This window comes from Cydia strobilella, chromosome 7, assembly GCF_947568885.1.
Source record: "Cydia strobilella chromosome 7, ilCydStro3.1, whole genome shotgun sequence".
Lineage (NCBI taxonomy): Eukaryota > Metazoa > Arthropoda > Insecta > Lepidoptera > Tortricidae > Cydia > Cydia strobilella.
In genome coordinates this window covers 43,281-59,973 of record NC_086047.1, presented here as the reverse complement: position 1 = coordinate 59,973, position 16,693 = coordinate 43,281, and the positions used below count along the sequence as shown (strand labels likewise).

Genomic DNA, 16,693 nt, shown 5'->3' with positions numbered 1-16,693 from the left:
GCCGTGCAGGGTGGGGCCGCGGCGTGACCTTGCCGTACGCAACGCATGTTTACTTCGCCTGTGCGCCAAATTAACGCAACTTATTCAAAGAAGTTACGCAAACAACACAATAACAAGCAGCAAGCAAGCAAAGAATGCGTCGAATTATCTTTTACCTATTTAAAACTTATAGATATTGTACAATGTCACCATTATGCAAAAGAACTGTAAGTACATGTTTGATTTGCGAGCGAGCTGGCAACATTGCGCAGGGAAATCTTAAAAATATCGCGTTTACGTGAACGCCACATACATTTGTGACAGTGATAGGGAAAAGGTACCACTAAAGTAAAATTTGGTTATTAATACCGTGACTTTATTTCATTCTTTGATAAAAAAAATTGCTATTTATGCAACAAGTGCGGAAATCATCTTTACGCACGTGTATCATACAATGTTTTACTATGCATTGTGCGAGTAAATAAAAAAACATATCATGGGAAATAAGTTTAATTATTAAAAGGAGTGTTTTAAATTGACACGAGTTGCGAATTACCTATTCGCACGTGTATCGTACGTTTTACAGTACATATGGCCCTTTCAACTTTCGACATATGCACGGTAAGTGCTCTTTTCCGCCCTAGTGCGAGAAAGTAGCACCTTATGTACTGTAAAAAAAAATTGAAAACAAAAAGCACTAGTGCGGAAAAGCAGTACTTTCCGCACGATATGGCTCCGTAGGAAACGCACTTTTCGAGCACATGCATTATAAAAAAAAATATAGGACTGTATCTCCTAAACCATGCGTCGTAGCGCAAAAATAATAAAATTTACGTTCCCCTTTATGTAACCCAAAAGTAATACATGAAAAATACAATGAAAAAAAGAAACAAAATCTTTATAGGGCTGTATTAGCTGTATCTCCTAAATCGTGCATCGTAGCGCAAAAATAATCAAATTTTCGCTCCCCTTTAAGAAGCCCCTAATTAAGATTTAAAAACGCAAAAAAGAAAAAAAGAGAAAAAAATCTTTATAGGGCTGTATCTCCTAAACCGTGCGTCGTAGCGCAAAAATAAACGTTTCGGTCCCGTTTATGTAACCATTAATTTATAATATTGTCTTCGGTTACCGCGATAGTTACTCATGAAATAAAACTATGAAAACGGATTATATCGCGTATATTGAATTTATAATACATCCCGACGTTTCGAACTCTTTACAGCGTTCGTGGTCAACGGGTGACTGAGGAAAAATTACAAAATGCAAAAATACCCACATACTAAAATAATGAACAATCATAGACTACAAACTTTAAGGCTGGTTGTACATGCAAAATCGGTTCATAAGGCTAGTTATACACTATAATTATTTTTCAAGTAAAGATATATATATATACGCGATAAAAATAAACTATGCCGGCTCCAACCCTACACCACGGACCCGAGAAGATTTAATTCCCTCCTAAATTGTAGGAGGGTATCCCAATATGGGACCGGCAACAAACTCGGCGGGACACATCTTTTCAAAACATCAGAATGTCCAGCATCATCCAACACTACGGTCTCACAGTCTATGTCTCGCTTGCTCCTTTATCAGGTGGACTACAGGATCCCAAGCTGGTGGTAGAGAAAAGCCATCTTCCCTATTAAAGTTTGGATATTTCTTAATCTCAATGGCCTCGCGCAGCATTCTGGGTATGTAACGCTTCTCCTTGGCAAGAACCAGAGGCTTATCAAACTTGATTGAGTGATTGGCTTTATCCATGACATGCTCACAGACAGCAGACCTAGGTCGACGGTGCTTGACATCAGCTATGTGTTCCTTCACCCGAGTGGAAATGCTCCGTTTCGTCTGCCCGACATATGATAGGCCACACTCACAGTCCAGCCTGTACACTCCTGCAGTCTGTAGAGGGGTATTGCATTTTACAGGCCTCAGGAATTGTGACATCTTCTTCATTGGCTTGAAATATGTTTTTATAGAAGCACGCTTCAAGATGTGGCTGATCCTGTCCGTGACCCCCCTGACAAAAGGCAGAATGGCAGGCCTGCGCTCGACTGTGGGGATCTTAATGTGGGACCTCTGGTTGACCCGCGGTATCCTGAGCTCGTTTGCCTGGAGCGCGCGCCTGGCATGCTGGAGCTCCGCGGCCAGACCCCTTCCTGATTTGATAGGTCACAATCTTACAATCAAATCAAGTGGGATCGATGAGCCAGTTTCATGTATGCTTTCACACCATACAATTAATTTGACAATTTAATCAGGTTGTCCCGTCTAGATTGGCCTTAAATGCTGCTACAAGTAAATATATTGTTAAAGACGAATACTTACCTATGTAAGCAGGGACCGGACAACCCTTTCCGCGATAAAACCCTTTCAATGGGCGACACTTAAACACGGCTAACACATTGAAAGACTGTCCCTTTTGAACTGCAAGCCCATTCATACCCTTACCTTTGACTAACCCTTACCGAAAAGCTAACCAAAAATAAGGCTAGCCCTTAATAAGGGTTACCCTTATCTTTAAGCGCTTTTTATAAAGGTTTCCCTTTGCGTGAAAGAGACAGGATTAGTATATATCTACGGTAGTGTATGAAAAGGAAAGAAAATACGTGCCTAGTCAAAGAACGCCGCCTTCGCCGCCGACGATCGCTCGGATTCGAAGTAATGTGTGCTTTATGAACAAGGTAGACGACTTAAATTAGTACGCTTATATACTAAAATGGAAGCCCTTTATAAGGCTAACCCTTATAAGCAATATGCAAGGTGTTGGTGAGCGGATGATAAGGGTTTTGTAAGGGTATTGGGCTACCGATTACTCAAATGTGGTAGTTTTATATAAGGGTTTTTAAAAGCAAAACAAAGGGTTTCGTCTGGCAAAGGGTATGGTGAGTTAAGCCTTATGCAATACCCTTATAAAACCCCGATAAGGGATAGCGGGCCGGTCCCTGTATGTAAGTAATTGCAGATTTGTGATCACAAAATAACAGCAATACCGAGTTAATAAACCTTTAAAGAACTATGATTTTATCTGTTTGACTTTAAGATATATTTAATGTTCACATTAACAACCTAGTTGGTCAATTAATAAGAAACAAATTTCTAGTTAGATATTTGTTGTACTGTACTACATATTATTTTTCATACAATCACGATTATCACTACCTATATTATAGTCATAAATAAAGTATCATCTAAATGTGTTAAAACATACGGTAATGAAATATCAATACCTAACTGAACACACAAATATCGATAAAACACTCCGATTACACTGTCCCCTCCCTATATCGTCGAATGGAAAGAAGTTCCAACGGTTAGCTACTCGCAGGCGTGTAGAGGTCTCGAAAACACCAGTGTAACGTGACCGTGAGATCCGTAACAAACCATGCGTAATTAGACCTTACTTATACTGGTTTTTTAGCCCTTTTCTCGCCTGTTAAGTAAGTGATTTTAAAATTATATAAAATAACGCCATCTGGTGTTGAGTAGTTGTATTAGGTGAACGTTGAGCGAGCTTTTGTGAGATGAATGAGATAATGAAAGAGTCGTATGTCATATAGCTTTGACATTATAATTTAAACAGTCACTCATGTAGCCTACAGTTGATATTCGTTCGAGAAATGTCCACCGGTAATTACTTTTTGGTATGGAAAGTTGCTACGAATCAGAGCAATTTTGTAAGAGTGTGACGTATTTTAACGTGGCTATGAATGTGTGAGTTTAGCGACACTGGTTTTCATACTAAATAGGAGTCATTTCACATCCACTAGTTTATTAATTCGTGGTATCTCCTAAACCGTGCGTCGTAGCGCAAAAATAATAAAATTTTCGTTCCCCTTTACGGAACCCCAAAGTAATATACAAAAAACACAATGAAAAAAAATGAAAAAAACTTTATAGGGCTGTATCTCCTAAACCGTCGTAGCGCAAAAATAATCAAATTTTCGTTCCCCTTTGTGGAACCCCAAACTAATATACAAAAAACACAATGAAAAAAAAAATGAAAAAAAAAATCTTTATAGGGCTGCATCTTGTAAATCGTGCATCGTAGCGCAAAAATAATTAATTTTTCGTTCCCCTTTAAGAAACCCTTAATTAATACTTAAAAAAAAACAAAAAAAAAAACAGGAAAAAATCTTTATAGAGCTATATCTCCTAAACCGTGCGTGGTAGCGCAAAAATAACAAAATTTTCGTTCCCCTATACGGAATCCCAAAGTAATATACAAAAAACACAATGAAAAAAAAAACAACAAAAAAATCTTTATAGGGCTGCATCTCCTAAACCGTGCATCGTAGCACAAAAATAATCAAATTTTCGTTCCCCTTAAGAAACCCTTAATTAAAACTTATAAAAAAACAGGAAAAAAACTTTATAGAGCTATTATAGTTATATATATATAGATATAATATCTCCTAAACCGTGCGTGGTGGCGCAAAAATAATAAAATTTTCGTTCCCCTTTATGCAACCCATAATTTATATTTAAAAAAAAACATTATAGGGCTGTATCTCTTAAACCATGCGTCGTAGCGCAAAAATAATTAAAAAAAACCCCTTTAAGAAACCCGTAATTAATACTTAAAAAAAAAAAACAAAAAAAACCAGGAAAAAAAACTTTATAGAGCTGTATCTCCTAAACCGTGCGTGGTACCGCAAAAACAATAAAATTTTCGTTCCCCTTTATGCAACCCATAATTTATATTTAAAAAAAACGCAAAATTTTAAAAAAATCTTTATAGGGCTGTATCTCCTAAACCATGCGTCGTAGCGCAAAAATAATAAAATTTTCGTTCCCCTTTATGCAACCCGTAATTAATACTTAAAACAAAAACAAAACAAAAAAACAGGAAAAAAACTTTATAGAGCTGTATCTCCTAAACCGTGCGTGGTACCGCAAAAACAATAAAATTTTCGTTCCCCTTTATGTAACCCATAATTTATATTTAAAAAAAACGCAAAATTAAAAAAAAAAAAATCTTTATAGGGCTGTATCTCCTAAACCATGCGTCGTAGCGCAAAAATAATAAAATTTTCGTTCCCCTTTATGAAGCCCCAAAATAATATACAAAAACACAAGAAAAAAAAAGAAAAAAATAATAACAAAAAAACTTTATAAGGCTGTATCTCCTAAACCGTGCATCGTAGCGCAAAAATAATCAATATCCGTTCCCCATTAAGAAGCCCCTAATTAAGATTTAAAAACGCAAAAAAGAAAAAGAGAAAAAAATAATTTTAGGGCTGTATCTCCTAAACCGTGCGTCGTAGCGCAAAAATAATCAACTTTTCGGTCCCCTTTATGTAACCATTAATTTATACAAAAAAAAACGCAAAAAAAGAGATTTTTTTTTATAGGGCTTTATCTCCTAAACCATGCGTCATAGCGCAAAAATAATTAAATTTTCGTTCCCCTTTATGAAACCCCAAAGTAATATACAAAAAACACAATGTAAAAAAGAAAAAAAGAAAAAAAACAATAAAAAAAACTTTATAGGGCTGTATCTCCTAAACCGTGCGTCGTAGCGCAAAAATAATCAAATTTTCTTTCCTCTTTATTCAACCCTTAATTTATATTTAAAAAAAAACGCTTTCACTAAACTGCTGTAACTCGGAAACTTAGAATCCACAAAGGGGACTTTACTAAATTATGACACATATTAAAGCCTGACCAGTAATATATGATCATTGTCAAGAGGGCGCTGTTCATTCTCATGTATAGGGTGACAGTTCAGTATAGTATGAAAAATATTGTATTTAATGAACATCATCATTATTGTAATTAATGTTGCTTGCCACGCTTAAACATAACGAAAATCACAATAAATTGCGTCTTAAAATAAACTTAAAAAGTCTACTAAAAATCGAAACAAAAGTAATTTTTAAGTCGCTGATGTGACATTCTCAATCAAAAGGTAGGTACCACTTTGTTGTTTACCATAAAGACGAAATTTGATTATATCTTTATACAAATAACCTGTCAGAGAAAGTGGTACCTTTTGATTAGGAACGTCACAAATGTTGGTCAGTATGAGGAGTGCAGCCTACAGTTTATTTTTAATTATATTTATATACCTACTACGGTAAGATTGATAAGACAATGTAATTATGCCTCCGAATGAAATAAATACACTGTATCGCAAAACTAAGTGGCAGTGACAGCCCATAATGCCATCTCTTTCACTCTTGGTTGGTCTTAACAAGGGTAAAGGAGATAGTATTAAGATCTCAGTCGCAAGCTGATATTGCGGCAAGTATAATAAGCACCCCACCCGCGTAGGTACCCTTCCCCGCGCACGCCCTTCTTGCTCAATTGAGTTTTATTTTGCCAGATAGTAAAAAAACCGTGGATCAAAATGACCCAAATTATGAATGATGTCTCAATGTGGTATTATAATATTGTAGACGTAAACTTAATAATATGAATTTTTTTTTGTGGCAGATACAGGGTGTTAATTAGAAAAAAATTTTTTTTAAATAAAAGCGGTGGATGAATTTGACACAGATTTGTTTGAATAACATATAACAATGTTCTGTAAAGTACAACACTTCACTTACCGACTCTAATATTTTTTTAGGCGTTTTAGGATCAATATTAGGTATTTATTAAATGCCATTATACCCGTGGATGAAAATGACACAAAATGCGTGTGTACGTCGGAAGCCACTTTGCCTTTACAGGGAAACAAAGAATTTCGTCTCTAATATTTTTTTTACAGAATGCTGATTGAAAATAGAAATACCTAAATTTCTACCTAAGCAAATACCTAGGATGACACAAAATATTATTTTTAGGTTTAGTATATGGTCTGGAAACTATATATAAAAAATAAGCAACATTAATATTCTTATAACCTCAGAAGTTATTGGTACAGGTCTATTTTCAAAATTTTTATAATTGACTAAACTGTATCGATAAAATTCTTATGCTTAAGTCGGAAGTGCCATAGACTATCCAAAGTTGAAAAGAGTAAGGTTGTAGAGTTCCATATGAAGTCGTAATACACAGATTATACTCGACGAGTAGAAAAAAAACTTATTACAACTAAAGTAAATAATACACCAAAAAAAGAATGGCACACAGCTTGTGACGTGACATGGTGTCCCGACGCTGGTTTTCAGGGCAACAGACTAAATAATGGTGATATTGTGAGCAGGAAAGTGTGCGCCGGCCGCCTGGAGCCGGAGCCCGGGGTCCGCCTGGCGCCGCCCGCGCCCGCGTCCGCGTCCGCGCATGCGCATGCGCCCTCGCCCGCGCCCGCGCCGGCGCCCGACGACTCCTCCTCCGACGAGCCCGCGTCGCCCACGCTCCCGCTGGACCGCAGGATGTACCCGCCGCCCCCGCGCGCGCTCGCCGCGCGGCGCCACTCCGTCTGCGGCGGCTCCCCCACCGCCCCTCGGCCTCGGCGCGGCCTCGACCAGCTGTGGTGCTCGCTGCAGCAGGCGCGCGTCGACCTGCACTACCGGCGGGACAAGGCGGTGTCGTGCAGCACGGGCTTGGAGCTGTCCCCGCGGGCGCGTCCGCTGACGTGCCCCGGTCCCGGTCCCGGCGCCCCCGCCCCGGGCCCCGCCCCCGCCCCCGCCCCCGACCCGGACCCGCCCCGGCGCGAGGAGCGCCCGCGCGGCAAGCTCGACAAGAGCCACTCCACGCCCGCCTACGACTTCCACGCCGAGCCGCCCGGCCCGCTGACGCAGCAGGTATTGCAGTAAAAACACTTATTTCTGCACAACACGTATAATTTGTAATTTAAAAAAATTAACAACCAAAACAAATATTTTTTTACGGTCCGCTTTCCGCACTGGCGTGAACTGGTGTACGTGCGAAAGATATCGGCGTATAAATTTAGCTGTAGAAGGAAAGAAATGGATTAATGAGATGGAGATTATGGACGATAATGGCTGTTTCAACGGGTGATAGTTACCTAAATTTAATGCCGAATATTAGTTTCGCCTGACAATTAGGGGCGATTAGAATTTAAAAAAAATGCCTTAAAGAAATGCGGAATACGGATAACAGCGGCTTAACAGAATTAAAAGAAATATGGCACAAAAAATAACAATGAACAATTATAGGGTTATTAAACGGGAACCGATTCCATAACGTTAAAAAATATTCAAGCTCCGTAGACGATGACAATTTGCTAGTTCCTTTCCTAAGAAAAAGTTTGGCCAATCAAAGCTGTACCGTGACCTATCGAACCACGCAGTACGCGGGCTCGTGTGCTCCGTGGGTCTGATACCTGACCGCTGACTGATGGGGTCGACGACCATCCACAGCCGACTGCGCGTCGGCGGCTGCGCCCCGTCGTTGCTACGGCAACCACGCACCACCGGAGCACTGCTCGACGGTGGCCTTAAAAAAGGTCCTGGTGCAGGCAACTACGGCCAACAAGGCCGCGGAACGACGGGAAGTAAAGCGAACTCCAAGTTATTATTGGCAACTTCAGAAGAAAACGTTCCTCTAGATTAAAAGGTTAACTTTGACGGAAAACAAGGAAAAAATCTAATATAATCACAAACAGATCTTTACACGTCAATCTCAAAATCCATCTCAAGTACCCCGAAGAAAACAAATTTCTTCTATCCGAATCAGAATTGAAACTCAAAATTCAACGCAATTGTAACCTGCCAATATCGAAAATATAAATGATAAATGAGAATAAAGTTTTACTTTTTCTCCATAGTAAATGTATGAAAACAGTTTTCATTACTTTCTGGCTTTTTTGTCCTTTCACGAAAGTTGACCCCAAGGGAACTATTAATACTGGGTAGAAATGAAATCGATTGACATAAAAAAATACATGTAAAAAAACTTTTTTCATTTTCATACAAATTGTATGGGGAAAGTTTTTCCCGATTTATGGCTTTTCTAGCCGGAAATTTCTTTTTGGTCCCATACAAGCTTTTGATCCTCGACAGGAATGGGATCGATTGGCACCAAAAATTTTTTTTTGTCAAAAATGACCGTTTTCTCGCACCCTGTATGTTTTCTCCAAAATCTGTAAACGCCAATCTTCATTAATTTGAAATCGAAGGAAGGTCTCCTAAGACCATTTTCGCCTAGCAACAGGGGATCTGGTAGCTGCCCTCACTGACCCAAAATCTATTTCCACCCTGTATATGAAACCAGGTTCCAAGCAAACGTCTGTTCCATTTCGCTCTGGGTTTTGTCGATCGTCTCCCACAGTTTTAAAAATCATAAGTAAGAAGTGTGGATCGTTGTGGTGTCAGATAACAGAAGAAATGATTGAGGTAATTTATAATCTGATGACGTCACTTTTGGTCATATCCTGACATTGTCCATTTTAACCAAGGTGATCCCCGAATCCCCGACGACGCCTGCCGAATCGCCGACAGTGTTCGTGCACTCCGCCGAGAAGGCCGACCAGATCCTCGACTTCAAAAAGTCCAGCTCGCAGATCGAAGAGGCCATTTTGCAGAAGAGGAGGCTCACGGACGAGAGCAACGAGTTCGCATTCGGCGAGGCCGAGACGGGTCCGGAAATGGTCGAGGCTGTTAATGTCAATGTCAAAGGGCGCGTGCGGCGTCTGTCGGCTAAAAGTCCGCAGGTACTTTTTCAGTAGATATAGAACTATATTACGGGAGAAAGGCTGACTAGTTCGCGTTCGAAGCCGACTCGAGCCTAGAAACGGTTAAGGTTGTTAATGTCAACGTCGAGGCCAAGGGCCGTGTGCAGCGACTGTCCGCTAAGAGTCTGCAGGCATTACAATCTTACTGAAGGCTGCCGGAGCAACAACTACGCTATCTAGCTAATTTTTTGGTCAAACTAAAATTAGATGATTTCTGATATAAACAATGATTGTTGTTCAGGAGGAGCGCTCGCTGTCCGTGAGCGAGGCGGTCCGCAACATCCAGGAGTCGCTGACGCGGGCGCCGCCCCCTCCCCTGCGCCCCGCGCACCCCCCCGCGCGCCCGCGCCCCGCGCCGCTCCCCTACCCCGCGCTGCGCCCCGTGCCGCCCGAGCCCGCCCCCACCAGCCCGCCCAGGCCGCACAGGATCGACGTGTCGCAGGTGAGCTGTACACCAGGAGCCCCCTCCCCCCGCCCCGGCCCCCGCGCCGCTCCCCTACCCCGCGCTGCGCCCCGTGCCGCCCGAGCCCGCCCCCACCAGCCCGCCCAGGCCGCACAGGACCGACGTGTCGCAGGCGAGCTGTACACCAGGAGCCCCCTGTGAGAGTTCCATTACGTAATTTTAATTCTCCCTTGATAGCAAGGTGGTCGCTTAGATTACTGGTAACTGGCTTCACCGTGACTGAGCCAATCGATAAATTTAAGTACAGATGGTCTAAACAAGTCGCTGTTGTGGCGGTAATTCGCGAAGGGAAATCAACAAGATTTATCTGCCTGCCCTCCTAGATATCCGTACCGCTCCGGCACCTGACGCGGCACGACCTGCATGTGCCACCCGCGGAGCCCCCGACGCGGCCCGCCCCGCCCGGTGCGCAGGGCCCCGGTCCGCAGGGCTCCGGGCTGCAGAGCTCCGGGTCGCAGGGCTCCGGGCCGCCGGGCTTCGGGCCGCAGAGCTCCGGGCCGCAGGGCTCCGGGCTGCCGGGCCCGCGGCCCGAGGCGCCCGGCGCGACCAACGCACCCACCCGCGGCATCTTCCCGACGTACAAGTCCAAGAGCTTGAAGAAAAAGAACTCCCTACTTGCCAGTGAGTTCTATATTACATTTATTTATACAGATTCGGAAATGAATGTGAAGTTATGGTGTTCTTGTAGTTTTTATTTTTCAAGTTATTTTTGAATATTTATTTTTATTGTGTATTTCGTGGATTTATATTTTAAGTATAATTAATAGTATTTTATACAATCGTGATATAATAGAGAGCTTTTCAGTCGAGTACCGTGTTTAAGAGCGCTATTACATTTCGGCGTTGAGCTAGTTTAGGTATTTAACGCGCTGCGGCGGGCTGTGCGAGCTCAGTATGCCGATCCCTTCTACCACGTTTTCCCTCTCGCTAGCACTACAATGATGGATTAAACAATCTTGATCCTTCGTGAAGCATATTGAAAACAATTATAAAGACACCAACTTAAAATCCTAATTATTGTTATTTGGTACGAAAATACTAAATCCAGTGCAAATGTACTTACTTTTGTATTATAAAAGAATTATTTTATACTAGAAAGAAATTATACTCGCTTGTTTACATGTTTCGTCATTACATTTGGTACAGGTACAGGGTAACCGTACAGCTTGGGTAGCGAAACTATTTTAGCTATATGTAGCAGTGTTGGCCGTAATTGTTAATTTTAATTAACCATTGATCAATTGCATTAACCATTAGTTCCGCCATTAACCAATTGCATTAAAGTTAATTCGAATTAAATTTTTGAGACGTTAATGGCCATTGAAGTTAATGGCCATTAACTTCAATGGCCATTAAAGTTTCAAAAAAATAATTAGAATTACTCTCAATTGCATTAACGTTTAATAAAATTAAATTCGTGATATTTTAAAATGAGACAGTAAAATGACCCTGACTGAACCCTGGCAGTAGTAGCAGTAACTACTACCTAGTGGAATTCAGGTTTGGTGCAACCATGGTGCAACATAGACATACGCGGTTTTGGTCATTTGATTCGTCTTGATGAGCACTTCGGAGAGCCATACTCATGATAGAGCTGATGCTGAACCCTGGCAGTACCTAGTGGAACAAAGGTTTGGTTGACATATCAGTCAAATTTGACAGATTGACAGTTTTTGTAATTTTCAGTGAAAATTATCTTTTTGGGATTTTCACTAAAAAACAAAAACTGTCAAACTATCAATTTTGACAGTTTTGACAGATGTGTCAAACTACATTTTCCATCCCATGACTAATGTTTAAGGTCCTATCAAAATCGGACAAGCCGTTTCGACTTGGGATCCAAAACTGTCATAATGTCACAAACTGTCAATTTTGACAGATAGTATAAATCTACACTTAACAATGTCACTGGGTGCTAAATTCTATCCCTAAAAGATAATTTTCACTGAAAATTACAAAAACTGTCAATCTGTCAAATTTGACTGATATGTCAAACAACACTAAACTATGTCACTTAGTACCAAACTTTAACAACACATGTTAATTTTCACTATAAATGACAAGAACTGTCAAACTGTCAATTTTGACAGTTTTGACAGATGTGTCAAACTACATTTTCCATCCCATGACTAATGTTGAGAATTCCTAAAATGGACTTCCGATTCCGGTTCGAACGCCATCTTGATAGTAGCCTCGTGATTAATTACTTTGTTTTTTGCTCATTAATATTGTTTAAAGTGTAATATCGATAGCTTTATTATACAGTAATCTAATGTAGTAGTGTGCAGTGAATGGAGAATTAATCTCAAAGCGTGTTTAACCACCATTTTGGAGTTAACGGCCGGTAGTCCACGTGCTTCTCGTAAAATCCAGCTATCGGTTTTACGAGTCAACTACAAATAATAACTACCGAACAACGTCGTGCTTTAAGATCATTTGGTATTTCTACCTCTAACCGTGTCTGGCTAGAGCCCTAGAGGCCCATTATTTTATTATTTACCGTACACTGGCTGAAATATTAATTCGATCCCACGTGGATCCCACTTTGACGTTGGCGAAATCATCGACAGTATCGATGGAGCCATACTACCTAAAGATTGATTGACTAATGTTGAAGGTCCTGTCAAAATCGGACAAACCGTTTCGATTTCGGATCCAAAAATGTCAAAATGACAATTTTGAAATATTGTATAAATCTACACTTAACAATGTCACTTGGTGCTAAATTATATCCCAAAAAGATAATTTTCACTGCAAATGACTAATTAGATCCACTAGGTACTGCCAGGGTTCAGCATCAGCTCTATCATGGGTACTGCTCTCAGTGCTTATCAAGACGAGTCGGATGACTAAAACAGCGTGTGCCTATGTTGCACCAAACCTTAGATCCACTAGGTACTGCCAGGGTTCAGCATCAGCTCTATCAAAGGGTACTGCTCTCCTAAGTGCTCATCAAGACCAGTCGGATGACTAAAACAGTGTGCGCCTATGTTGCACCAAACCTAAGTTCCACTAGGTACTGCCAGGGTTCATAAGGAGGATGAGTAATACATATTCAAAACTTATACAAGTTCAGTCTTAGTTATATCGGAGCATCGTTTATAATGGCGTAAGCGCCATCGACAATAAGGTCCCTTTTTATGGGAAATACCACATTTTATTCTGTTTTTAGTATTTGTGTTATAGCGGCAACAGAAATAAATCATCTGTGAAAATTTCTACTGTCTAGCTATCACGGTTAATGAGATACAGCCTGGTGACAGACGGACAGACAGACAGACAGCGGAGTCCTAGTAATAGGGTCCCGTTTTTACCCTTTGGGTACGGAACCCTAAAAACAGAATAAAATAGCCGTATAAAATACCGTTTTGTGCGTAATAGTACGGAACCCTTTGTGCGCGAGTCCTACTCGCACTTGGCTGTTTTTTTAAATTTACTACCTATAAAATGTCAGGTCATTTCAAATATTTTTAATGTTGTTCGGTAGTTTGTTATGTTACTATACTATATTATAATACTATAAAAACAAATACAGTACTCGGATCAAAGTTTCTCAGTCGCAGTTTACACGCACACAGTATAGCGTTTTACACGGCGCCTGCCGCAGACAACGATAAAAAACCTCGTTGTCGCCGTCGAAAACGTGCGGAGCCGACCGACACAGGTCCGACCTCTTCAAGCTCTGCCGCGGTACTGAGATCGCGGGCGCGCGTCATTGGTGATATAGAGTAGTTTTCAAAAAATTGCCAAAAAATTAAAGTAGAATTTGATAAACACAAATGTATACCAACAGTATAAGCAAACGTTGTAGATTGCTCGTGTATAAAAATGACTTCGATACTGAGTAGATTTTTGTAGGAATTTACACTTGTTTCGAAGAGAAAATTCAATTCGTTTTACATTGATTTTCTCTTTCTCAAAAGCATGTAGGAAGAATATCATTCGATATTCCTAAAGTGCAGGATATTAGTAATACAAAATATCCAACTTTAGCAAAATAAACTTCTAAAAATTTACAAATAAGAGCTCACAATTCAGTGCTTCACGCGGTTTTTCGTAAACGACCATCAGAAAAAAGATCATTACTAATTTAATTAGTCCTTTTTCTAAAATGTACAACGATATTCCTAAAGAGAAGACGCTCTTACTGAAACAAGTACTCTTTGTTTCTAATAATGAGCGGAAAGCCTTAAATGTTGTCGGGAATATCATCAATTTTACATTATTTCGACTTTTCTTGTAAGAACGCTCTTAAGCAACGAAGCTTGCCGAGTTGCTTAAGTAAGGTACGAGATTGAAAAGCTCGATTATATCACTATTGTATACAATACTTTTTCTACGAGGCAAATACCCGAAGGGCCCGCGATACCTTCATACTCGCGCGCGCCCCGGCCGCGGCCGCCGGCCCGGCGCCCCCGAGGACGAGTAGAAAAAATAGATTTAATCTCGATCGGTACTGCTACTGCAGGCTGTCCCGTGTCCGGTGTGTTACAGAACGTCGCGGCGTGGCCGCACGCGCGCTGGCGGGCGGTGCGGGGTGTGCGGGCGGTGCGGGGTGTGCGGGGGGCGCGGGGGGCGCCGTGTGGCAGCGAGTGCGCGCGCGCGGGCAGCAGCAGGCGCGCTGGGCGAGGAGGCATCTGCTGCTCGCCGACACCACGTTGTACGCTTACAGGAGCCCAGAGGTGAGTACAGTACCATTGTCCACACGGTTAACTCACAATCGTTCCATGTATTCACGACCGAAAACTATGTCTCAAAACTTTGACATTATATTTTAGTTCAGACCGTAGTATATATATGATACCTATATACAGTTGATATTCATTCTAAAAATGTCAACCGGTAAAACCCTATTGGAATATAAAGTTGCTATTAATGTATGCCGTGTCGTGTTATAATTAACTATGAATGTGTGAGTTTGGCGACACTGGTTTTCATACTAAAAAGCTGTCATTTCATATCCATTAGTTTATTAATTCGTGAGTCTGTCCGTCTACCGTAATTACGTTTCCTACTGTTGTTCTTCACTTGAGTTTTGGTTGGATTAATTTGAAGTCCAACTTGAAGGCTTGCATTGCTCAGGTCTTGTAGCATTAGATATCTGAAGTTCTGCAGCGGAATGGGCAAGGCAAAGAGTGATCACCCTGTCACGGATGACCACTCCTCTATCCTGCCAGGAAGCTGCTAGGCTCTTGAAGATTTCTTCTAGGGTGCTCGTAAATAATTCCGGAGACAACGGGTCACCCTGCTTGACACCTCGCCTCGCTGTATTTGGAACGATGGACCGGATGACTGTAGCTTAACGTCCGCTGTACTATTGTTGTATATGGCTTTGATTAGATTTATACAATAGATGGAATTGATACCTTGATTTTCGAGTGCAGTTACCATGGCGGAATGTGTAACGCTGTCAAAAACGTTGGTGTAATTCACAAATGCAAGTATAGGGGAATCTTTGTATACAGTAACTTGTATACTATTTAATTAACCGAACTGAAAGAAAAAGACGGTATGATAAAATTTAAGGGTGTTATTTAATCGATCTGCAAAATATTCCTATTTTGATGAACAAAAATATATATTTGGTCAGCCAAAATGTGTATTTGATCAACAACTTAAGGTTAGCAAGTATTTCAAAATCAGTTCGCAATTAATGTCATAATGAGCTGCTCTAAATTGATTTGGTTGGCAAATTAATTATTTTATCGGCAGTAAGCGGTCCACCATTAATCAAATTTTGTTAAGCAGTCAGTGAGTAAGCGGATTATTTCATTTTGGATTACAATTTAACTGATCCGCAAAAATTAGTTCTAACCTAACCTAACCCACTTTTCTAGTAGCAGTTGGTTTCTGTAAAGGTCGCAGTTCTAACCTTTTTTTTTTACATGGGGAATGCTTTTACGCATGCCGCCGGGCCCGGACGGTTATGTAGGACTCAGGGCTGTATAGAGGCCCCACTACCCACTACACCCCATGGTGTCCTCTCGCCGCTGTGGTTGCGGGGTTACGGGGAAGCTCACGCAATGCGTCCGCGACCCCGCAGCGGCTATCCTGACTAGGATCTATTACCCTTTTTTATTCCCCTGACCTACCCAGTGGAAGCGCTTCAATTTCAATTCAATTCAATTTTTCTTTATTTCAATTTAGGCATTAACATAATGCTAGACTTATATTGACCGGGATATAGACCGTGTCGGCTGCGTTCACTTTCAACGTTACCATCGGTCGCATTCACACTTGTTGAGGGTACACCGAGCGCTGTCTACACAACTTTGACACCCACCCGCTATCTTTAGTCACCCGTGAACATGATGCATGTAACTGCGTCGAAATATCGGGAGCTCACAAATAATACAAAAGGTAATCACTGTCTATATCCCGGTCAATATAAGTCTAGTGAAACTAACCGTGAATCATTCAAAACTCTAATTAACATAATGCACCTATGAAAGTCAAAAAAGTACAGTTGTACAAAATTAAAATTAAACATTCATCCAAATAATCACAAATCACAACATACATTACAATTTACATACTTAGAAAATACAGAATTATTAATAAAATCAATTTCAATTACCTATTTAACATATTAAACATTACAATTAATACAAAAATATATAACAGAATTATAAATAAAATCAATTTCAATTATTTGCCCTTTG

The 16,693-nt window shown here is 40.8% G+C and overlaps 1 protein-coding gene across 1 annotated transcript in view; it reads left to right on the top strand.

The window, feature by feature from the left end:
• Window positions 1–16,693, top strand: part of LOC134742756 (uncharacterized) — a 45,875-nt gene that overhangs the window by 13,681 nt on the left and 15,501 nt on the right. The window contains 5 exon segments of the mRNA XM_063675944.1: window positions 7,136–7,676; window positions 9,293–9,547; window positions 9,810–10,010; window positions 10,355–10,652; window positions 14,526–14,713. Of these exon segments, the coding sequence (XP_063532014.1) occupies window positions 7,136–7,676; window positions 9,293–9,547; window positions 9,810–10,010; window positions 10,355–10,652; window positions 14,526–14,713 (1,483 nt within the window).